Source organism: Haemaphysalis longicornis, unplaced genomic scaffold, assembly GCF_048455015.1.
Source record: "Haemaphysalis longicornis isolate Haplotype H1 unplaced genomic scaffold, Haemaphysalis longicornis Haplotype H1 scaffold_12, whole genome shotgun sequence".
NCBI classification, from domain to species: domain Eukaryota; kingdom Metazoa; phylum Arthropoda; class Arachnida; order Ixodida; family Ixodidae; genus Haemaphysalis; species Haemaphysalis longicornis.
This window is the reverse complement of record NW_027526225.1, coordinates 98,924,491-98,943,923: the sequence shown is the minus strand read 5'-3', so window position 1 is coordinate 98,943,923 and position 19,433 is coordinate 98,924,491. Positions and strand designations below refer to the sequence as shown.

General features: G+C 47.8%; 1 protein-coding gene across 2 annotated transcripts; it reads left to right on the top strand.

Annotated features, from left to right (window-relative positions):
• The first annotated feature begins 283 nt into the window (after window positions 1–283).
• Csp (Cysteine string protein) lies at window positions 284–17,789 on the top strand. 2 transcript variants are annotated; one of them, XM_077693853.1, is made up of 7 exons: window positions 284–610; window positions 919–1,000; window positions 5,432–5,488; window positions 9,583–9,735; window positions 10,248–10,379; window positions 14,619–14,663; window positions 17,014–17,789. In XM_077693853.1, the coding sequence occupies exons 1-7, from the start codon at window positions 585–587 to the stop codon at window positions 17,230–17,232; spliced, it is 714 nt and encodes a 237-aa protein (XP_077549979.1). In that variant the 5' UTR covers window positions 284–584; the 3' UTR covers window positions 17,233–17,789. The 2 variants fall into 2 exon arrangements, with proteins under 2 accessions (XP_077549979.1, XP_077549980.1); XM_077693854.1 differs by lacking the exon at window positions 14,619–14,663 and having other exon boundaries at window positions 291–610.
• The last annotated feature ends 1,644 nt before the right edge of the window (window positions 17,790–19,433 follow it).

Sequence of the window (19,433 nt, the reverse complement as noted above, 5' to 3'; positions counted from 1 at the left end):
CTTGGTGGCGCTACCTGCGCTAGCGTAATTTTACTGTAGCCGCTACTACAAATTGTGCAGGCCAAACCAAGAGGTATCTATCAGACAGAGAAGCGGTAGCCATGCTGTTTCATATTAGTATGCTAATATTAGTATGAAACTATGACCTACTTGGCCCCTACTCGGCCGCTTCTGCGGACCACACACAAAAGTGCTGCGATCACCGCTACCGCCGACAGCGCCAAATTAACTGCAGCGAGTACAGTTTAGCTGCATCCAAGCTTCGATCGCTACATGAAAGTGTCGGTACTGAACGTTTCATAGCATCATTTTCCATTGCCGAGGCGCCCGCAACGCTGCAACTGCTGCAACGGCGGCTTGTCACATAGCTGCTGTAGCCACCTCCGCCACCGTCTACATCGAGCGTCCAAGCAGCCCGCCCAACCCCGTGGTCGCAGTCGCTCGCAGCCCCCATGGTGCCTGTCATCTGGGAACGGAGATCGAGTCGGCCATGAACAGAACGCGGTGTGCTGTTCGATAGCAATTCCGTGCCCCGGCGTGGCTGCACCGCGTTCGCTCTATCCGGGATCTCGCACCGCCTCGTCATGGACTACCCCGGCCGAAAGCTGTCGTGAGTACGGTTTCTGCTCCCCGGCTCCCTTATAAGCCTAACCGCACTAGGCGACCAGAGGCGTTACGCCCAGGTGTGCGGGCTTGTGGGCCGGACAGCTGCTACTACGTCGCCGGCACAAGCGGGCGCGTGCGGCCCTCGGCTAGTCCGCTCGGCTCGAACGCGCTCGCTAGTACGGTGCTGCAGCGCGGCGCTAACGCCCTGTGCAATGTTCAGCGCGTATCGTGACGCGTTGTTTGGGCGCGTGCCGGCTGCGAGAAATTGGCGGCTGTTTTGAGGCAGCCGCGAATGTCTTTTGTCGATTGCAGTACCTCCGGGGATTCCCTCTACGAAACACTGGGTCTACCAAAGACGTCCACTCCGGAAGATATTAAGAGGACGTACCGACGGGTGAGTCGTCTGTCAACATTAGGTCGAGTCGTGCGTTACGATTTGTGATTTTGGAGGGGGCGTTACACGGAAGCGTAAACTTGCCCTGTAAGATATCAAACCTCTAAACTGCACTGCTTTGCTATCAGTACCGGGGTGCGAAAGATTTGGTATGTGATTAACCCGAACTCATGCTTAAAGTAGAGTGAAAGTTTAGCCATATCGTTATAAAGCTGCTGATAACAGCAGCATCTGTTCAGTAGACGGAGAAAAATGACATAGATGTAAATACTGGTATCGCCGTGCATTTTTTTCGCCCTACCGGTAGCGTGTATGAAAAGTGGTTGAAACATAAGCATGAAACATAAGCACCCGCAAGAGAAGTGTTTCTGGCAACTATTGTTGAACATTTCAGATTGCTTAGTGTGGTTTCGGACGTACGGTTCACCCTATCTGATAACATTTTTTTCTTGACATAGGGCACACGTTCATCAAGAAAACAGACTTATCGTCATACTTGCGAATTGAAGACTTAGTAAAGTGACAGAACATGGGGTATGAACAACCAAATGCACCTGAGGAAAACACAAAAACTAAAACGGTTTTGCACCTTGAAAAATTTTTTCTTGGAAGAAAAAGTCCTTCTCGCGACTGTCCCTATTCGATCACTACCCATACATTGAATTAGCAGACGGCGCACGTGTTTGTAGTCATACATGTGATGGGCAAGTACTAAGAAATGCACATATCGACCAAAAAAGATGTGCCTGGTAGCACTCAGCACCTGCTGTATGAAATTAATATGCGTGAATGGCTTGTATATATTGTCGGCACTATCGCGCAGCAATGCTTGCCCAGATGTTGAACTGTACTCAAAAGAGCAGTTATGATACATTGTGTGACTATGCATGCCTAAATTATTTGCTCAGGAAACTTATTCTGGAAATTCCAAATATATGACTGGCGTATTAAAAAAACAGATGTCACATGCACCCTTAACCACAGTTTGGCTCAAGCTTTCATTCCGCTAATGTTAACTGGATTGTAATACCCGTGCCACACATACACGAAAAATGGCATTAAGTGCTTAACGCGTTAAGCTTTAATGCCATTAATTCGTTGCTACACACAAAAATCTAACGCCATTCACTCTAATGTCATTTTTGGTTTAAGGAGTTCCACACAACTCATTCACCTTCACGAATGCCTTAAATCTGCCTTCTGTCGAACACGATGTGCACCAAATGAAACCAACGAAATTCTCAGCAGCAGAGTGTTGACGCAGAAACGTAGCTGAACTTCGAAATAAGATGATTTTTTGTGCACTCTTGGTGGCGAAGTTTTGAAAAAGACGAAGTTCACTAGAACAGCGGTAAAAGGCAAAACATCGTGTTAAATTTTTTGGATTTAGCTACTGCTGGCAGGTGACAGCAGCTCCTGAAGCCACTTTAAGAAACTGCTCACATCATTTTTCGGAAAACACGGTTTCTCGTAACATTTCTTTCATAAACATTTTCAACCCTTGCAAGATGTTTTTCTCTACATTAAAACTTCTAAAATATGAGTGAATTTATTTTTTGGTCATGACCATCATGCCTAACTCATTTAATGCCTTTGCGTTTTCGCGTGTAGCACAGTCTGCCCAATTAATGTCATTTGGTATCGTAAGGCCTTAAACACTTAATGTCTTTTTTCGTGTATGTGTGGCATGGGTCTAAGTCATTGCTTCCATCTTGGGGTACAGGTCCAGTTGAAGGGATTTATGAGGCGGAACAGGTGTTCCACTGTTAACCTGTTATTTCCAATAGTATCAATGACGGCTAGTTTCAAAAATGCATGTTTGTTACTGCTGTGATGAGGTTATCAAGGAAGCGATGTGCTTTACTGCTGACTGCACTAATAGATTGCGTAATAGCTTCTACAACTTCTCTTATACGGAGTCACTGCACAACCTCTGGCTGTCTGAATCACAATTTGTGCCTTGTCACATAGAAAAAATAAAAACGTTGCTCATCGGTGCGACCTCAGTTTTTCTTGGCCCCTAACAAATTAAGCAGTGCATGTGGCAAAATAGTGTCGTCGGCTAGCTCAAAATTCTGGGGAAAACAAGGGTGCTAGGTCCGTTCAACACGCTGTGTTTACCTGTCAGCGCCGTCATGTGTCCATATATACGCAGGACAAGCTAAGAGGTGTGCAGATGTACGATTACAAGAGCACTGAAGATCTACGGAGTCGAAGGAAGGCTCGCGCTTATCAGAGCATTGTTCCTCAAGTGGTACCTGTTCGCTCATTTTTGTTGATGCATCCATTTTATCGAGGCATCGGGGCAAGTTGTGAGGAAACTGATAAGGGCCTTTGACATAAGGAGGCGTGGCAATCATTGTGTGTGCACCTCCTGCATTATCACAGCAGAGAAAAAGCCCCCCCCCACACTTAAGTTGCATGCTGCACAACTAGTGTTCATGTTTTTCGTTCTTTTTTTACCGTGTTTTTAGCACATTTGCTAAATTTAGCACATTTTTTTTGCCCCCGGGCGTTGTTTTTATGGTTTCGTCTGTCATGAGGAAACACGTCGTGTGCGTTCTGGGCAGTGTATATTTGAGTTTTTTTTTTGAAGAAGCCTGTAGTTGCGAATTAGCTCAGTGTCATCAGTCTTTTTTCTTGGTCAATGAGATGAATTATTGAGGCACTCTAGACCACTGAAGCTGATGTGGTTTTTGCAAGCTTTTTCCGCTTGTTTTAGTCACTGGCTTTTAGGGCCTGTGCATAGATAGTGGACGTGTCACCACACATTGTGTCACAATTGCATCACTTTACTTGCAATGCTGACTTCACATTTGAAGAAGTTCCCTCTCCCCTTTTTTCTTCCCTAAAAATGATGAGCCAGTGTCTTTGAGGTCATGTGGTGATGGTAACGGAGCTATATTGCTGGTTGTGTGGTTGTGCCAAGCTGTCAATGTGAGCTGCTGCTTCTTTTTGTTATATGCGTAGGTGTTGCAAGTTGGGGAAATTTTTTGATAAATTGAGTAAGAAATTGTGTAATGTTGAAACGAAATGTAATCACTTGTAATACACACAATGTAAGTTCTACCGTGCTTTTTTTTCCTGACACTTTAACAATTACTTTTGTTTGCGACGTTAGTTTTGTTAGTTCCAAGCATTTATATCATTATTTTTGTTTATCAGGTAGGTTAGGTTGGGGAGAGTTGAATAGTGAAAAAAGTGCGTGATGCAAGAAAATACATCCCGATGGCACTTCAGACACGTCATTAATGTAGTTTTAAAAAATTATCAAATTAGTTGGTTGTTTGTAATGAACCCCCAAGAAGTTCTCTACTCCTATTTGGGAGTTTTCCGAAAGATAATAGGGAAGATAATGCAATTAAAAACAATAATTTCTGATTGGCCTTGATGTTTTTAGCGCTAACCACATGGAGCGATTTTTCCAGCGACGCGACGAGCGACGCGACTAGGATCCGCAGTCGCCGAACCGAAGTCGCTCGCCGAGGCAACCACATGGCAGCGACGGCTCGAGCGACTGAGCATGCGACTGAGGATGGCGATTTCAATGTTTCCGCACTGCGCATAGTAACGCGCTTGGTACGCTGGATGTTTGCAAACATTTTTTTTGTTCATTTGTCATAAAAAGCATGACTAGAAAGTATTACGCCTTTCTACCTTGCTTTTTGCACTTCGTTGCATCTCTAAAACTGGTTTGGGTTAGCGATAGCGCACACTTTTCCTTCTGCGCCTCGTTTCTCGGCTCCAACATGAACGCCGTGAAGAATTCGCTTTCTTGACGTCGTTTTTCCCACACGGGTCTCACCCAGTGTGAGCGGGAGCCTTCTTGCTTCTGCTTCAGCGTGTACACAAGCTTTGCCACGCAAAGCTTTCTTTGCCGCTGCACCGCAAACGTCGTCTGCGTGGATTTGCAAAATCTTCCCCCCGTTCTCTTTCAAAACCGGAGGTTGCGTGCTTACGTAGGGGCTCTCCTATTGGCTAGTCGCTGAGGCCACTTCCGGGAGGCGAGCGACTGTTTCTGGCGACCCAGAACCGAGCGATTCGATGAGCGACTTGGTGCGCGGCGAAAAGTAGTTCGTCGCTAGTCGCGTCGCGCCCCAAGTCGCTCGCAAAATCGCTCCATGTGGTTGGGGCTTTTCAGTTACATCAATTTTACTACAATTTTTCCTGTGAACTCTCTGTAGCATCATCACTTAGCAGGCACTGAGCATCACCTAACGCCCCTGGTTTGGGCATTGCACCACACCAAGAAACCGATCCGGCTTCTATCTAGGCTTTGGTAGCACCCAGGTGGATATCAATTACTCTGCGTCTTCATCCCAGTGTTTCCTTTGAGGGATTCTCATCATCCACCATCTCTGTATTCAAACCAGTCGAGCAGTCTCCTCCGAATGTTTCAAGTGCTGCCTGTCCATTTTTTCTACCCTGCAGTTGGCCCTCAAGTACCATCCTGACAAGAATCCAGACAACCCAGAGGCAGCCGAGAAGGTGAGCTCATCCGCCGACGTGGTTTGTGCATAAATGCACGCTCTCACTTCCTCAGGGGCTCCACAAGTGTATTGTGTGCTCGCTATTCCTTCCGTTGGTGGCCACGTTTGTCAGGCGCCAGTGTGCCTTGAGTAGCGCGGCTGAATGATTTTAGCCATTCTGTTCTCAGCCGTAGCAACTGTGTGCAAATAAGCCCACTGCGGGTAAACTTCGTCTGCGAACAGTTTTAATTGCTCCGTAAACTGAAGAGCATTCTGTCAGAGATTTGCTTCACTTTGTTTGATGGCCTGGCACAGGAGTAAACTTCCTGCACAAGGCGGAGGCACAAAGGCAAAAAGTATAGAGGGTTGGTTTTATGGGCACGGAAGTGCTTCCTGGGGCTGAACTGAGCCGGGAAGCAGATGTTGGGCTAGTACAATTCCTGCTTCACTGTGTGAATGTTATTACGGCAGTCACTTCTGCTGCTGGACAGATGCACGTTTTGAAGGAGCCATGCTGACAAACTACAAGTTTGTTTTATTCGAAAGATTTCCGTGTTTTATAGTGCCCTCAGCGCTTGTCTGGCAGCAAATGACGCCGTATTCACTGAGAAATTAATCAATTTACGTTAAAATTTCGGTCCTCCCGCCAAATCGTGTTTTTGCGACGTTGGCAGTGAAGTCATAAGTGCGCGGATTCAAACTTCCACTGTGTCATTCGGCTCTACAGCCTTGCTTGCCGTCAGTCCTCCCAAATGGCGCTACCATACTCATCCGCGGACCGTTGTCTGCCGTTGCTTTGTTTTTGACTGTATTTGCACCTGACTTGTTTCTGTTACGGTAGAAAGTAATCGTTTCGGGAAACATGGGGCATGCTGGACAAACAGGGTCACGTAAGATATGTCACTTACGCCAGTCGGCCAGTGTCGTGTAAGACAACTGCAAAGCGGCGGGCTGCTGTGCAGCTAATACAAGCATAGTGCGCCCAGTACCAACAGCAGTGCGCATTCATCGCATCATTGTCAGCTGTCTCCGAAGCTTGGGATAATTCTCAGGCCGCCGAGAATTCTCACACCGAGAGGCGAAAATGAAAGCAGACACCACAGACACGGGCGGCCTGCCGAGGGGACCAAGCAGGGAGCATGAAGAACTTGAAACCACCATTGCCGCAGGGGCCGGATGTTTGCAGCAGGATGCTTTGAGCGAGCGTGTATGGTGGGAGCTTTGGACTCTTGCATGGTGTGTGTGTGCTATCCGCCCAGGAGAGTCTTCCCACGCCTGTCAGGCATTTTCTCCATGTGCTCCTGTGTCCTGATCCACTGTAACCTCCGTTTTGTCAATAATTAAATGCTTTTAAGTCTCGAAACCTAGTTTCTCCCATTCGATCTTCATTCGAGCCACGACGTAGCTAACAGCATTTCCATGTTTACTTGTATTTTCGTAACTTTCATTGTTTACCGCACCGTTCTCACCACTGCAAAATGAATATGCATTGCACTTACGCGCAAATAGCTCGTTTGGCAAGCTTATAAAAGGCCTGTTTAGTTTGCGTTGGATTTTGCCGGCCTCAGCCAATCGCAGAGCTGGGCATATAAAATACAGGTTCTGTTGCGGCAAATGAGCTAGTGGGTCGCATCGCCATTCCCTTTTTTCCTAATTATATAGCTTCTTTGAGCGAAGTTTACGTTAAAAGTGGTGTCAGTATGATTCTAACGTGGCAATCTTTCGAATGAAATAAACTTGTCTTTTGTCTGCATGTCCCCTTTATAAAGTCTTTGCGGGACAAGCACAACAGCTGTTAGTTTGCTTTTCATTCCACGTCTGATAGACCTTTGGGGTGGCAGTCTCAAGTTCCGTAGTTCATTTACTTATTTTAATTTATTCATACCTTAAGCCTATTTAAAGGCCCATGCGGGAGTGGTGCAGTGTATTTTGTTAAAATGGTCACACTTTTAAAACTGTACAAATATATTTGGCGTAAGAGGGTTAACACTGGCAGAGTACATTCGTATTTCCCAAAGTAACACTGTTTCATTAACCGCCAGAATCGTACAAGGTTTCTATTTTTCCAATGAACATGTCAATAAAATGTGCTTTAACGACCTCGCGCGGTAATTTATTCTATGTTTCTACGGTTAGTGGGAAGTACGAAAACTTGTATTACTGAAAGGAACAAAAGGCGTCATATTAATGACAGCTGTGGCTTGTTTTTTGCAAATGATGAATGAAAAGGAGGTAGAAATGTTTACGTTGCTGTGAAAAGAAGACAGAGGAACTTTTAACGATGCAACACATCGTCATTTTAATGTTGGTACGCTAGCCGGACTGCAGAGTGCGGTTACACTATCAAGCTGTGAGTATTTCGAGTAAATGGAGCGGAGTACCATATTTTTTATGTGTTATAATTTTATCAAGGAGGTATGCTTGGTGAGGGTTCCATACTGTGATAGCGTATTCAAAAATTGGATGAACCAGCATTACGTACGCTGTCAGTTTTGCTTTGGAAGAGGCCGCTGTTAATTTTGTCACAAGAATCGAAATTGTCTGAATGAATGCCTCGGAGCATATATTGTTTGCATGTATGTAACATTAAAATTTTCAGCAAATGTTACACCCAGGAATTTCATGCAGTCCGTCCAAATGAAAATATAGCCTGCTAGATCGTAATCGAAGCATAGAGGCTGTTTTTTTAGAGTTATAGCTATTCTTTTCATTTCAGTTGCATTAATTTGCACCCTCCATGTCGCGTACCAGTCAGAAATGTTTGCTAGGGGAGTATTTAGTTTCATCTAGTCTTGAGTTGTCCGCACAGCAGTATAGACGAGACAGTCGTCTGCAAATAACTTTGCGAGGCGCCATAAGCTCGCTTGGAAATGGGCTCTGCATTTCATTGTACTTGAAAATACAAGTTATGCGGCTAACACCGTACACCTTCAGAAACAGTGTGAAAGATAGCAAGTTATGAAAACATAGCCTTGTTTATCCTGTGTGCATTATTCTTGCTTTAAAAGAAAGATTTGTAGCAACGCGTGGCTTGTTCGTGCTTTTTGTTGTGTGAGGCCTCGTTGAAGTTGTTTCTCTGCTCGAGGCGTTCTTTCGAAAAAAAAGGTCAAAATTGATTTTTTTTTCAGTGAAATTTCTCACAGCTGTCTTTGCTATTTAATGTGAGGACTATTGCTGGTGCACGCTTTTTCTTAGCTGCTGCTGTCTAAAGTTGCGAGTGGTACGTGTTTGGCTAATATGTGTAGTTGCAGTTCTGGGGCTCTAAATGTGTGCAGTACCCGTCACAGCGGCTCAGTGGCTAAGGAGTTGCGCTGCTGAGCCCAGGGGTGTGGGTTCGGTTCCCGGCTGCGGTGGCTGCTTCTCAGATGGAGGTGAAAAGCGAGAACGCCCGTGTGTTCGAGGTTTCGGCGCACGCCAAAAAGATCCCCAGGAGGTCAAAATTAATCTGGAGCCTTCCAGTACGGCTGCCTCAAAGCCCAGTACTTCGTTGTTGAATAGACTTGACGTTATTCTCGTGTTTGTCCGTTTTTAAAACGTCCATTTTGAAAACGTCCATTTTGCGTCCGTTTTATTGCGACTTACTTCCAGTTGTATGCGGGCTTTGGGTTGAATTTTGCGCATCTGTTCTTGTAGACGCATTTTAAATGACTAAACCTATTTTAAACTACCTCTAATGTGCTTATTGTTCCTCCAGCGAACCAACAACAAGGCGATGAAAAATCGTCTGCTCCAAATCGTCTGCTTCGAGAAGCCGCCGCTCATAGCTCCGCCGCGCTTGCATGGCGCCACATCCGGGAGTTCGCTTTTAGCCAATGAGGGCTTACTCAAAACGGACACTCTTGAAACGGATACAAAACGGACGAAACACGAGGATACTGCCCCAGGTGTAGTGTCGGTATGTTAAACCCCACAATCAATCAGTCTACACGTGCGTAGTGCCACCAGCTCAACGTTGCGCATTGAGCTGCCTGTGCAACTGTAGCGCTCATCGTATACCTACGGCCCCGATTCCAGAAGTGTGACTGAGTAGCTAAAATGCCGTGTCGGGCAGCTGTGGTGATGGGAGGGCCCTCATGCAAGGGTGACGGGAACTGAGTGTGCATGTCAATGCAGTTCAAGGACATCAACCGGGCCCACTCGATCCTGACGGACCTGACCAAGCGGAACATCTACGACAACTATGGCTCCCTGGGCCTGTACGTCGCTGAGCAGTTCGGCGAGGAAAACGTGAACACCTATTTCGTGCTCACCAGCGGATGGTGCAAGGTGAGTCTGGTCTGGCTGGTTGTCCTTCTGTCAACTGGTGCACACACATCCCATGTCGGTTATGGAGTCATCCTTTTGTGCTGTTTCCTTTTTTTCTTGTAGCCGTTGGGCTGTAGGACAGAATTGGGTGACCTGTACGCTGATATTTCTATGCTTGCTAAAACCTCATCAGCTCACCAGCAGTAGTTATTTTTCTAGTGGAGATCTACAGGGAGTCTGAATTAATCAATAGGCCACTGCGGCCACATGTTCCAAGTGTAGCTTTGGTGCATAATGCCGCAATGTTGGTTGGAAGTCCCATGAGTAGTTCCAATTTGGAGCCCTGATGTATGGGCAGTAAAACTGCTTTGAAGGTGCGTTTCACGCAGCTTGAAGTCTTTTCTTAGGACTTACCTGGCCTCGGGTCAAGTGTAGATGCGCTTCGGAGCAGACAGGGACCACACTGGAAGGTCCACCCAGAATTGGGGACCCCCCAGGGCTCCAGCTTGTTTGAGCTGCTGTTCCCTGTGCAGGCCCTGTTCGTGTTCTGCGGCGTGATAACGGGCTGCTACCTGTGCTGCTGCTTCTGCTGCTGCTGCAACTTCTGCTGTGGCAAGTGCCGACCCAAGCCACCCGAGGAGGCAGGCGACTACGCCAATCTGCACGTGAGTGGCAGCAGAAAGAGCGTGCACACGCCTAGCGGCAGCGCCGCATTCTGGACATACTTCACTTGTCGTAGATTGTTGTCCCGCAAGTGTGCTTTGTTGAGGGGCAGTGGCTGTGAAAGGCCCTGCGTGTGGAAGTGTCTGCGAATTTAGTGTGAGGGATACTATTTGCGACAAAATGGCTAATTTTACGGTTCGAATGCATCATTTTCATGTTGTGAATGTGGTCTTTTCATTTGCCGAGGTACACTAAAATGAGCCATTGCATAGTACTGCTATTATTGTTTTTTATCACCTTAAACTTGTGGGCTTGGTTTTTACTTGTATATTGGGGATTGTCATGTAGCCACAAACGATGCAGGGTCCTTCCAATAAGCAAGGTTTATGGGAGCGAACTTGTGCATCGCGATTAACTTGGTAATACGCAGACGTCGAAGGATCAGTCGACAGAGTGACATGCGAAGGCAATCATCGGCGGATGCAATGCTGCAGCGTTTGCCCTGTGAGCATTTATTTTTCTGCTGCTCTTTCCGCTCCAGAGCCATCAAATTTGATCCAGAACACTGACGATCAAAGAAGAACATTCTAGTCTGATGATGACAGGGCGAAACACTGTCCCTATCAAATAAGATAGCTGGCACGGCATACCAAAGAAAGGGAAGGACACACACTCGTCACTTCGAGCACTGATAAGGCAGCCGGACACAGCCAGATGCAAGCGAGAAATCGCACAAGTAAACAAAACAGAAGGCATTGTTTGTGGTGATATCAGTAACAAACAGATTTTAGCGACTGATGACTCAGGAGAGGAAGAAATTTTTGTGGGGGACAAACGAAAGACTGTAATAAGAGGAGAGACAAAACAAGCGAAAGTGTTGGGGTAAGCGCTGACCCATAGTTTTTGCTTCATTTGTCCTCGCACTTCTGACTTTGTGGCTCCTTAACGGAATTATGGGGAGGTTTTTTTTTTCTTTCTCTGGTGTGGGGAGGGGGATCTTAGATTGCACTTAAAGCACTGCTATGCCATTGGCTGTGGGTATGTCTTCAATGCGATGTGACCAAGGAAAATTAACCTTGTGAAAATCATGCAAATTCAGTTTAGCTGGTGTTTTAAAAGTAGTACCTGGGAATGAGTCACCTTCTGTTTATTGAAATCCAATAGTTTTTTTGTGTGTGAGCGTGATTCGGGCAGTAACCATGTCCAGGAATTAAATGGACTTCGGTTAAATGGTAAAGGTGCAGTGAAGATTCGTTCCCCCGAAGTCCGGTGTCGATCAGGAACCCAATCGCCCGGGCTCCGGTTGATTTGGCAGGAGGCTGGCAGGGCGATGGTGTTGAAGTTCTTGGAGGCGGCGGTCCAATTGACGAACTCAAGGCGTTGGGGTTGATTAAATGAGACGAATGGTTTATATGCAGCTATTTACAGTGGGAAAACTGGTTACATGAATAATAAAGGAAAAACTGCAAACTTCAGCTAGACGCTAGCTCCGAGTGCGCACAAATCACTCGAGCTCCTCAACTTCGTCTAACTCTTCCTATTCTCGGAGCGTACACAAACCGCTCGAGAAACGACGGCCGAGACCCTGTCTCGCCGCAAGATCCGTCTAGTTGCCCGGTGCGGCGCTGCACCCTGAACCTCCGACGCGATCTTAACCTCGACTAGGGGGCTCCTAAATCCCAACCTAGCGTTAACGGTCGAGACTCCTTGTCTCGCCGGGAACTGCCAGCTCAGCGCTCAGACGAGAACCCTTTCCAACGGCCAAGTTCGGCCTTTTAAAACCACGAGATCACCCTCTCTCGGGAACGCCCCTGTAGCGTTCGTACACGCGTATGGGAGTGACCGAATTCACGTAGACAGCTGTCACTCAGCCCGTCCCGGAATATTCAAGGAGGCGCCGCTATCTCAGGTCAACGGCACGCTCGTAGACGAGCAAGTTCGGGTGACCCCGCGGGGGGGGGGAGAGCGGGAAAGACGGCGACCGTGCGTCATGCTGACCAGGGCGCGACAATAGGGACACGCCGGTAATCCCAGCGGGTCCGGCAGGCGTTCCTGGAATCCGGCGCCGCAGTCTGCCTTCTCAATGGGGGATTACCCTTTAGGAATGCGGAGGGCCAGACAATCCGTCTCCCGCGCACGCCGCGACGAATTAGCGGTGGTTGCAGCGCAGTGTCGGCAGTGCTACGTCGCCAGACAGAGCGGCGCGTTCTCACGCGCAGCCCAGGCACCTGGCCGCTAATCTCATAAGTGGACCTTACAGGTGCCTAGAAGACAAAATAAGCTTGTTTTATTCGAAATATTTGTTTTATTGTCCCCCCCCCCCTCCCCCCTGCACTTCTTCAGCGGCAAAGGATGCCTTGTTCATTGAGAAATTAAACATTTTAGGCCAAATTTTTAATTCTCCCGCTAAATCTTCTTTCGTGGTGTCGATGACGTCTTCGGGGAACGTACCTAACACGAAAGTTAGTATGTTGACTACGGCTGCTGCGAATGGCAAAACGGTTGCTACCTTGTTTACCCTTTGCCTTCATAGATGGTGGGACAATACCGCTCGAGGACCCCTGCCCGCACTTTCTCTGTTTTTAACCTGATTTGTATCTGTTTTACTCTCATTGCGGTTGATGGTAATCATTCCTGAAAAATTGGGTACGCTCGACAAACAGGGCCATGTAGTGGTGATGTTGCTTACGCCAGTGGGCCATTGTGGCAGACAAGCGCAACATGCCCGCTGGCTGTGCAATTTCGGCCGGCAACAGTGCACGCCATATGCCTTGGTGCTTTTATGATTACGTGTTCAATGGCATTTCCCATTGTTTACCCCCCCCCCCCCCCCTTCCCATTGTTACAGCTTTAAAAAGAATTCGCAAAATATTTAAGCAAAAAATATCTCGTTCTGCAAGCTGTTTAATTTGATTAGATAAGGTCGGCCTCGGCCAATTTCAGCGAGCTGCCCATGATACGTTATCAGTTCAGCGTAGAAAAGTAGCTAGGTTCTCGCATGCCTATTCGCTGTTTTCCTCACTATGTAGCTTATTTTAGTGAAGTTTGCGTTGAAATTGGTGTCGTAATTCTAACGAGGTGATCTTTCGAATGAATCAAGCTTCGCATTTTGTCTTCGTGGCCCCTTTAAATGTAGGTGGCACAAATATTTAACAGTGCCTGCTTAAAGACTAAGAGGTATTATACCCTTTTGTCTACTGGATGTTTACTGTTTGTTCACTTTGAACAGCATAGCACATATTTAATCTAATTGAAATTGGCCAAAAAAATGGCACTTTTTTTTTTTTTTTTCATTGAAGCAGGTGCAGTTGTATTTGGAATTCAGAATAAGGCATAGGTAGACATTTTTGACTCCCACGTCAAGTTTTACAGAGTTTTTGTTTCCGGTGGTACTTGATGTGAAGCGTCAATTATCTCCGTGGAAGCTGCTGCCACATGCAGTCTAATACTACGTACCCGATATAATTTAGAGGAGATATGAAACGAAGCTGCTGCATAGCCACAAACAGCTGCTAGTTTCAAGATTACTCTGTGCCGTGCGTCAAATTCAGGAAGTGCCCTTTGAAATCGGGAGCCTTGGTTTTCTGTAATCAGTCGTAGCGAGATAAGTTGCTACATGAGCCTTACTGTGTCAGTGTAACAGGGAAGGTATCAACCTTCAAAGGTGAATATTGAGATCCACCCAAGAAGTGTGGCCTACAGGGAGCTGCGGGTGAAGAATGTACACATTGCGCAGATGTAAATACCAAAGGCTGCTTGCTGCCGCGGTTTAGTTGAAGAACGAATAGCTGTGAATTGGGCATTGCTCAAATCGTAGACTAACTTTTTTTTTCCCCCTTGCGACATTTTGCGAGTTTGGTTGGCGACTTTAGAGCCAACCAAGTGTCGATTCTTGGTACGGAACTGTCTTGCGGTGGTGAAATTTAGCTTTTTTGTAGGGTGGCCTTGTAAAGGGAGGAAGCAGCTGTTGTGCTTTTGTCGTTGTAATCGCAAACGCTTTGGCTAATTGGTGTGTGTGGTCTCTCTGTGGCTCGCCGTCGAGAAAAGGGGGAACGCTTGGCGAAACTGAGGCAGCGGGTTCGTGTAGTAGGGGGCCACATGTGCGCGTGTGTGTGTGTTGCACTAACCGGCACTGGCAGCAGCACCTCCTTGGTGCCGCCCAGCATGTGCATGCACTTCCCCTCCCCCCTGACCTTCTGCCGCCCATGCTGTGCATGTGTTGTTGACTGGGCTGCCGGCAGGATGCGGGAGCTGAGCAGCCGGCCAAGCCTAGAGAGGCCCCCAAGGTGAGGCTGCATGCTGGGTCGGGTGGGCGCAAACCCCCTTGTTTGTTTCTCCTCACTTGAAAGCCTCTGTCACTGAATAGACTGCGGAGTTGGCAAAAAAGTTAGTAGGACATGTGCGCTCTTGTGGTGCACCGTGAGAGGGGAAAGGAATGGTGTTTCACGGTGTGGAGGGTGTTGCGATCGAACAAAAGGGGCAGAAACGGGCGGCCAGTGCAAACTGCGGAATTGTGGAGGGCGGGTAGTCGAGAGGGAGGTCCCTCCTTCTGCAGTGGGCAACCAACACTCTAGGGGGATGATGTCAACCTGTGACAGTACCGTCTCTGGTGGGCCAGGCTTTTTTTGAGTCTGTTGGGGGCAAGCAGTGATGATGAGCATAGCCTTAGCGGTGGCAGTGGGTGAAGGAGAGAAGTCTGTTCTTAGGTGCAGCTGTTACTTCTCTATGGTAGCACTTTAGGTGTATTGGTGCCATGCCTAACTCGAAAAAAAGATAATTGTGCCGAAGTGTTGTGAAGGGCCAATGGCCCTGCTAAAAAAAGAGGGGGGGAGGGGTGATGGAAGCAACACTGAAGTGAAGCACTTGATGGGTTTAGAGCAGAGGTTCTGGGTTCATAATGTTGCAGAGTTCTTTAGCTGAAAAAAAAAAATGCAAAAATTGTGCTTTTTTTGTGAGTCTTTTGCTCCAATAAAGAAAAGGCTTTGCCACAGCATGCCACTGTTTGTGAAAAAGCTGTTGGTTCAGTTGTGAGCGTAGGAAGTTCTCAAAATTGCATTTTGTTAGGTTACTGTCTAAATTTAAGATGCAAAAGCCTCGGTAAGCCTGCGGTAGTTCCTCCTTTTCGTGTTGGTGTTTAGGATGGCAAACACTTGATTCCCCCCTCTCCCCCCACCCTGATGTTTGTGCTACCCTCCTCCTGTGGCATGGCTTCATTTCTCGATACATATAATGTTCCCCTTAAACCCTGGTGCATGTGTTCTTGGTATAATCTCGTACCTTACGTTTGCAATCACAGTCGTAGTGTCTGCTTTGAAATGCTGCTGTGGCTTTGACCATTCCAGCCAAGCTGTTCTTTCTGTGGGGCACCTGATCTGGTCGGTGCAGCCTTTACACGTGCTTAGTAGTGCAAAAGAGAGCAAGGCATTCAGTGGGAGGGACAAGCAAATGCCCATTGGGTCATAGTGAAATTGTGGTAGCGATCCGTGTTGTTCAATAGAATGGATTCGGTTGCTGCTTTACTGGTAGCTGGCATTTCCCCAGGTGTTGTTCAGGGTGAGCGTACTTTACATATTTGTGGACTGGGCAAAATCGCAGTGTGCCGAGTGGTATTCGTTTGAGGTGTTGGCAATTTCACCAGTGTAACTCGTGGCAAAAAGGTCACTGGATCGAGTTAAATGCCAGTAAGGCTTTTCTCACAGTACTGCCATCAGCCGTAGGGGAAGATAAGTATGACGAACGACGTCGGAGGAAGTTTAATTTGAGGCGTTATAGTCAGTCGGTTGTGTCCGAAGTATCAGCATCTGTTCTTTTTGAAAAAGCTTTGTGGTCGAGTCCGACCGTTGGGCTTGCTGTTGCCAAACCATGGAAGTATTTGTGGTCAGGGATACTGTGACCAAACACTTGACGAGTGGGTTGTGAACCAGCAGTTTGTTTCGGTAACCTGGAGAAGTAATGTTGTCGAGGGAACAGAAGTTCATGACCCTTGATAACGGAAAATCAAAGTTTATAAAGCGCTGTCTCTTAAAGCCTTCTAGCGACAGTTGTAAAAACGAAAAATCGGTTTAGACCCCCCCCCCCCCAAAGAAAACAGCGAAAGCCACGAGGCACTTGTCACTTGCCGGGAAATTCAAGAGAGCACTAGCTCGGTACTCTGTGTGACACAGTTTGCATTATCAACAAAACAGTCCAGCTGAGTCAAAGCGTTGCAGTCCACTTCAAAATGCTGCATGTCTTGCATGTGCATCGGTACCCTGTTTATGCAGCCAGTAGAGCAGGAGCATTGCCGCGTGGCTGTCCTTGTTTGCTGCACAGTTGCGATCCAGGCTTTACACGCATTAGATGTCCTCTACACCAGCTGTTTGAGTCATTTCTTTCTGTGGTTTTTTGACTCCAGAGAAGACTGTGTGGCCAGGTTCTGGTATTAGCTGGTGTCACGAGCTGCTCTTTACTCCCTATGGGGGGCAAGGGACGGTAATGGGGATGTCAGTTTTCAAGGCTAGATGACAGGGTCCACCTTGAGCAGAGGGATGGAAGCCGGAGCAGTGTCGTGTGTGTGAATTTGCCTGTTGCCTGTCGTAATCTCCTGCGCGGCAAAAGGGAACTGAACGCGGCGGTGTTGCTGCCCTGTGTTCCCAGGAGGAGTACAGCAGCGAGGAGGGCCAGCAGAGCCCCGTGACGACGCAGCCGGCGTCCAGCACCAAGGTGGACGCCCCGGGCTCCGTTCCCATCGCCATGCCACCTCCCCCGGCCACCGCTGGCGGTGTCAGCGAGACCACCAACCTGAGCACCAGCCAGCACAACACCTACATGACCCAGCAGGATGCCTTTGGCACGCCCACCAGCAACCTGCAGTAGGCAGAGGGGTCCGCCTGTACGCCTCCTCCACCGCCCCCCCAAAGAGACGTTTTACGCCGTTAAGGTTGTTTGCGAGCACGAGCTCGCCTTCTCCGAGGAGATGCTCCGTGGACACCTGACTGTGTCGTATAGGGCAGCATGCTTGTTTGCGTCTGAGCGAGGCACTGCAACCATTGCTTCCCCCCTCCCATCTATTTGTTGATTGTACAGTTGGCTTTCTCAGTACTTCTCTGTCCCCTCCCCTGATTAAATGGCAATTGTAATTGTGACGCTGCAGTTTGTTGCCTCCCCTCCCCTTTTTTTAATAATATAGGAATGCAGTTTGTTTTGTCCCGCATTGGATAAAGACTTCTATTTCTCTCACCACACCGCGTTTATCTTTAGGCCTGAGTACTTTGTGCCGTTATGTTTTTGTTTTAACTGTAAGAGTAGCGCCAAATTTCTGATGCGGATGCGTTTTATACCCAGGCCTCCTCGCCGTGGCCAGGTATGCTTTTCCACGGCGGCGCTTGCATGCTGGTGTGATTGCGCGTGTGCGATTTCGTTGTAGATAAAAAGAGGTACCCTGCCTGGAATTGTGTTTGGCTTTCTGGCCCCGCATGCCTGGCTGTGCAGTGCACTCCTGTGTGGCTCACCTCCCCACGTCGAGGCTGCTGCGGGGAGCTGCGGAGAAGTGCGCTTGTTGGTCTTGTTAAGAGTGCCTCCCATATCAAGGACCCTCGTTTAGAGTAGCAATGAAGGAATGGTCGTCGCCGTGAAATGTTGTCTGGCTAGCTTGTTGTCTTGAACTATCACTTCGCGGGTGCTTTTCCTGCGGTCCGCTGGACAGGAGGGGGGGGTTACTTGGAAGTCTGTACTACCTGCCGCAGGTTTAAGATGAGTGCAGAGCGGTCAAAGGTCAGGCAGGTGTGCCCTGTGTGAACCTAGCTGCTGTGATGCTTTTCGTTTTTTGATGCCAGCACACTTTCGGCCACGTTTCTTAACGTTTCTCCGTAACCTTGCCTTAGTTTCTGCATTCAGGCTTTCCCGAAGAGTGTTAAGTCAGCGAGTGGATGTTTTGCGACTACACCTCGTGCGAGTGTCGGTTCTTAGCTGTAGTCGAGGGTAGGGGGGGAATTCTGCGGGGGGAAAAGAAATCCTACCTGTTAAAGACTCGTCGAAGTTCTACCTTGAAAAGGGCATTCAACTGTTCCTGTATTGGCGGTCCCCGAGTGTAAAGCAGGCTAGAGACCTAAACTACCTGGCAAACTTAACCCGAAAAAACGAATCTGGGCGGATGGTTGCAAGTTCCACTTTGTTTCTACAGACCACAAACAAGACGGGTGAAAAGCTCCTTTTTCTGCTTCCTGTGCCTGCGTTGTGTGGTTTGTAGGAACGTGCACTCAGAGCAGTCATTCAAGTGTAAAATTGCTTTCTTTGCCTCGTATGTTTAATTAGGTGTATGAGCGCTGTTGGTGCGCATCAGGTTTCATTGTTGCAGCTGTACCTTAAGTGGAGACTGCTGAATGCGCAGCTTTTTTAGCTGTTCCTGCTTAAGTTGTCAGTGTTGTGGCCAAGCATTCCAGCGTTTTGGAATTATCGCCTCGCAGCGAGGTCAGATGGCCCCCACTGATCTTCTGTGATTCGCGATGCACCGCATGTGGAAATTCAGTGCCGTTGCTTTATCAGGGAGCATGTGTATTTCCCGACCCACTAGTTGAATGCATGGCAGCATGGGTTGTTTGTTTACTTTTCACTGCAAGTGTTGTGAACTTCATACTTCCGGAAATGAACAAAAATAAGTACACAAGGCAGTGGTAGCTGCGCTGAATGTGTAGAGAACCAAGCAGTTTTTGTTTCGTTCCAGTTGTGGGTAGCATGGCACAATGTTAAAAGCATGCCAGCTCTGAACGCTGCAGCATTGCCGCTTGGTCTAGTCTTGCCGAAACACCTCTACGGCACAATACCCGTGGGCGCAAGTGAGTGTTTAGTGTGCATCATTCTCCCAGCAGTTCAGCCAATTCAAACAGCGGAGTTTCTCGCTGTGCCTGGAGCAGCGCTTCTACTGCCTTGTATTGAAAGCACATTGCATTCAGCAGTGCATCAAAGGTGGTGGGTATAAGTGTGCATTGAAGCAGCTGCAGTGCACGGGATTTAAGTTTAAAATATATGCAAGTTTGCTGATCGTGTGTATTCTTCCGTAATCGCCCCCCTTTGCCTGG

What these genes read in the sequence shown, in the direction of transcription:
- Csp (XM_077693853.1), top strand. Translation starts at nt 585, where the DNA reads ATGGACTACCCCGGCCGAAAGCTGTC. An exon ending in GCGACTACGCCAATCTGCAC is followed by an intron (nt 10,380 to 14,618) that starts GTGAGTGGCAGC and finishes GGCTGCCGGCAG; the next exon opens with GATGCGGGAGCTGAGCAGCC. An exon ending in AGCCTAGAGAGGCCCCCAAG is followed by an intron (nt 14,664 to 17,013) that starts GTGAGGCTGCAT and finishes CTGTGTTCCCAG; the next exon opens with GAGGAGTACAGCAGCGAGGA.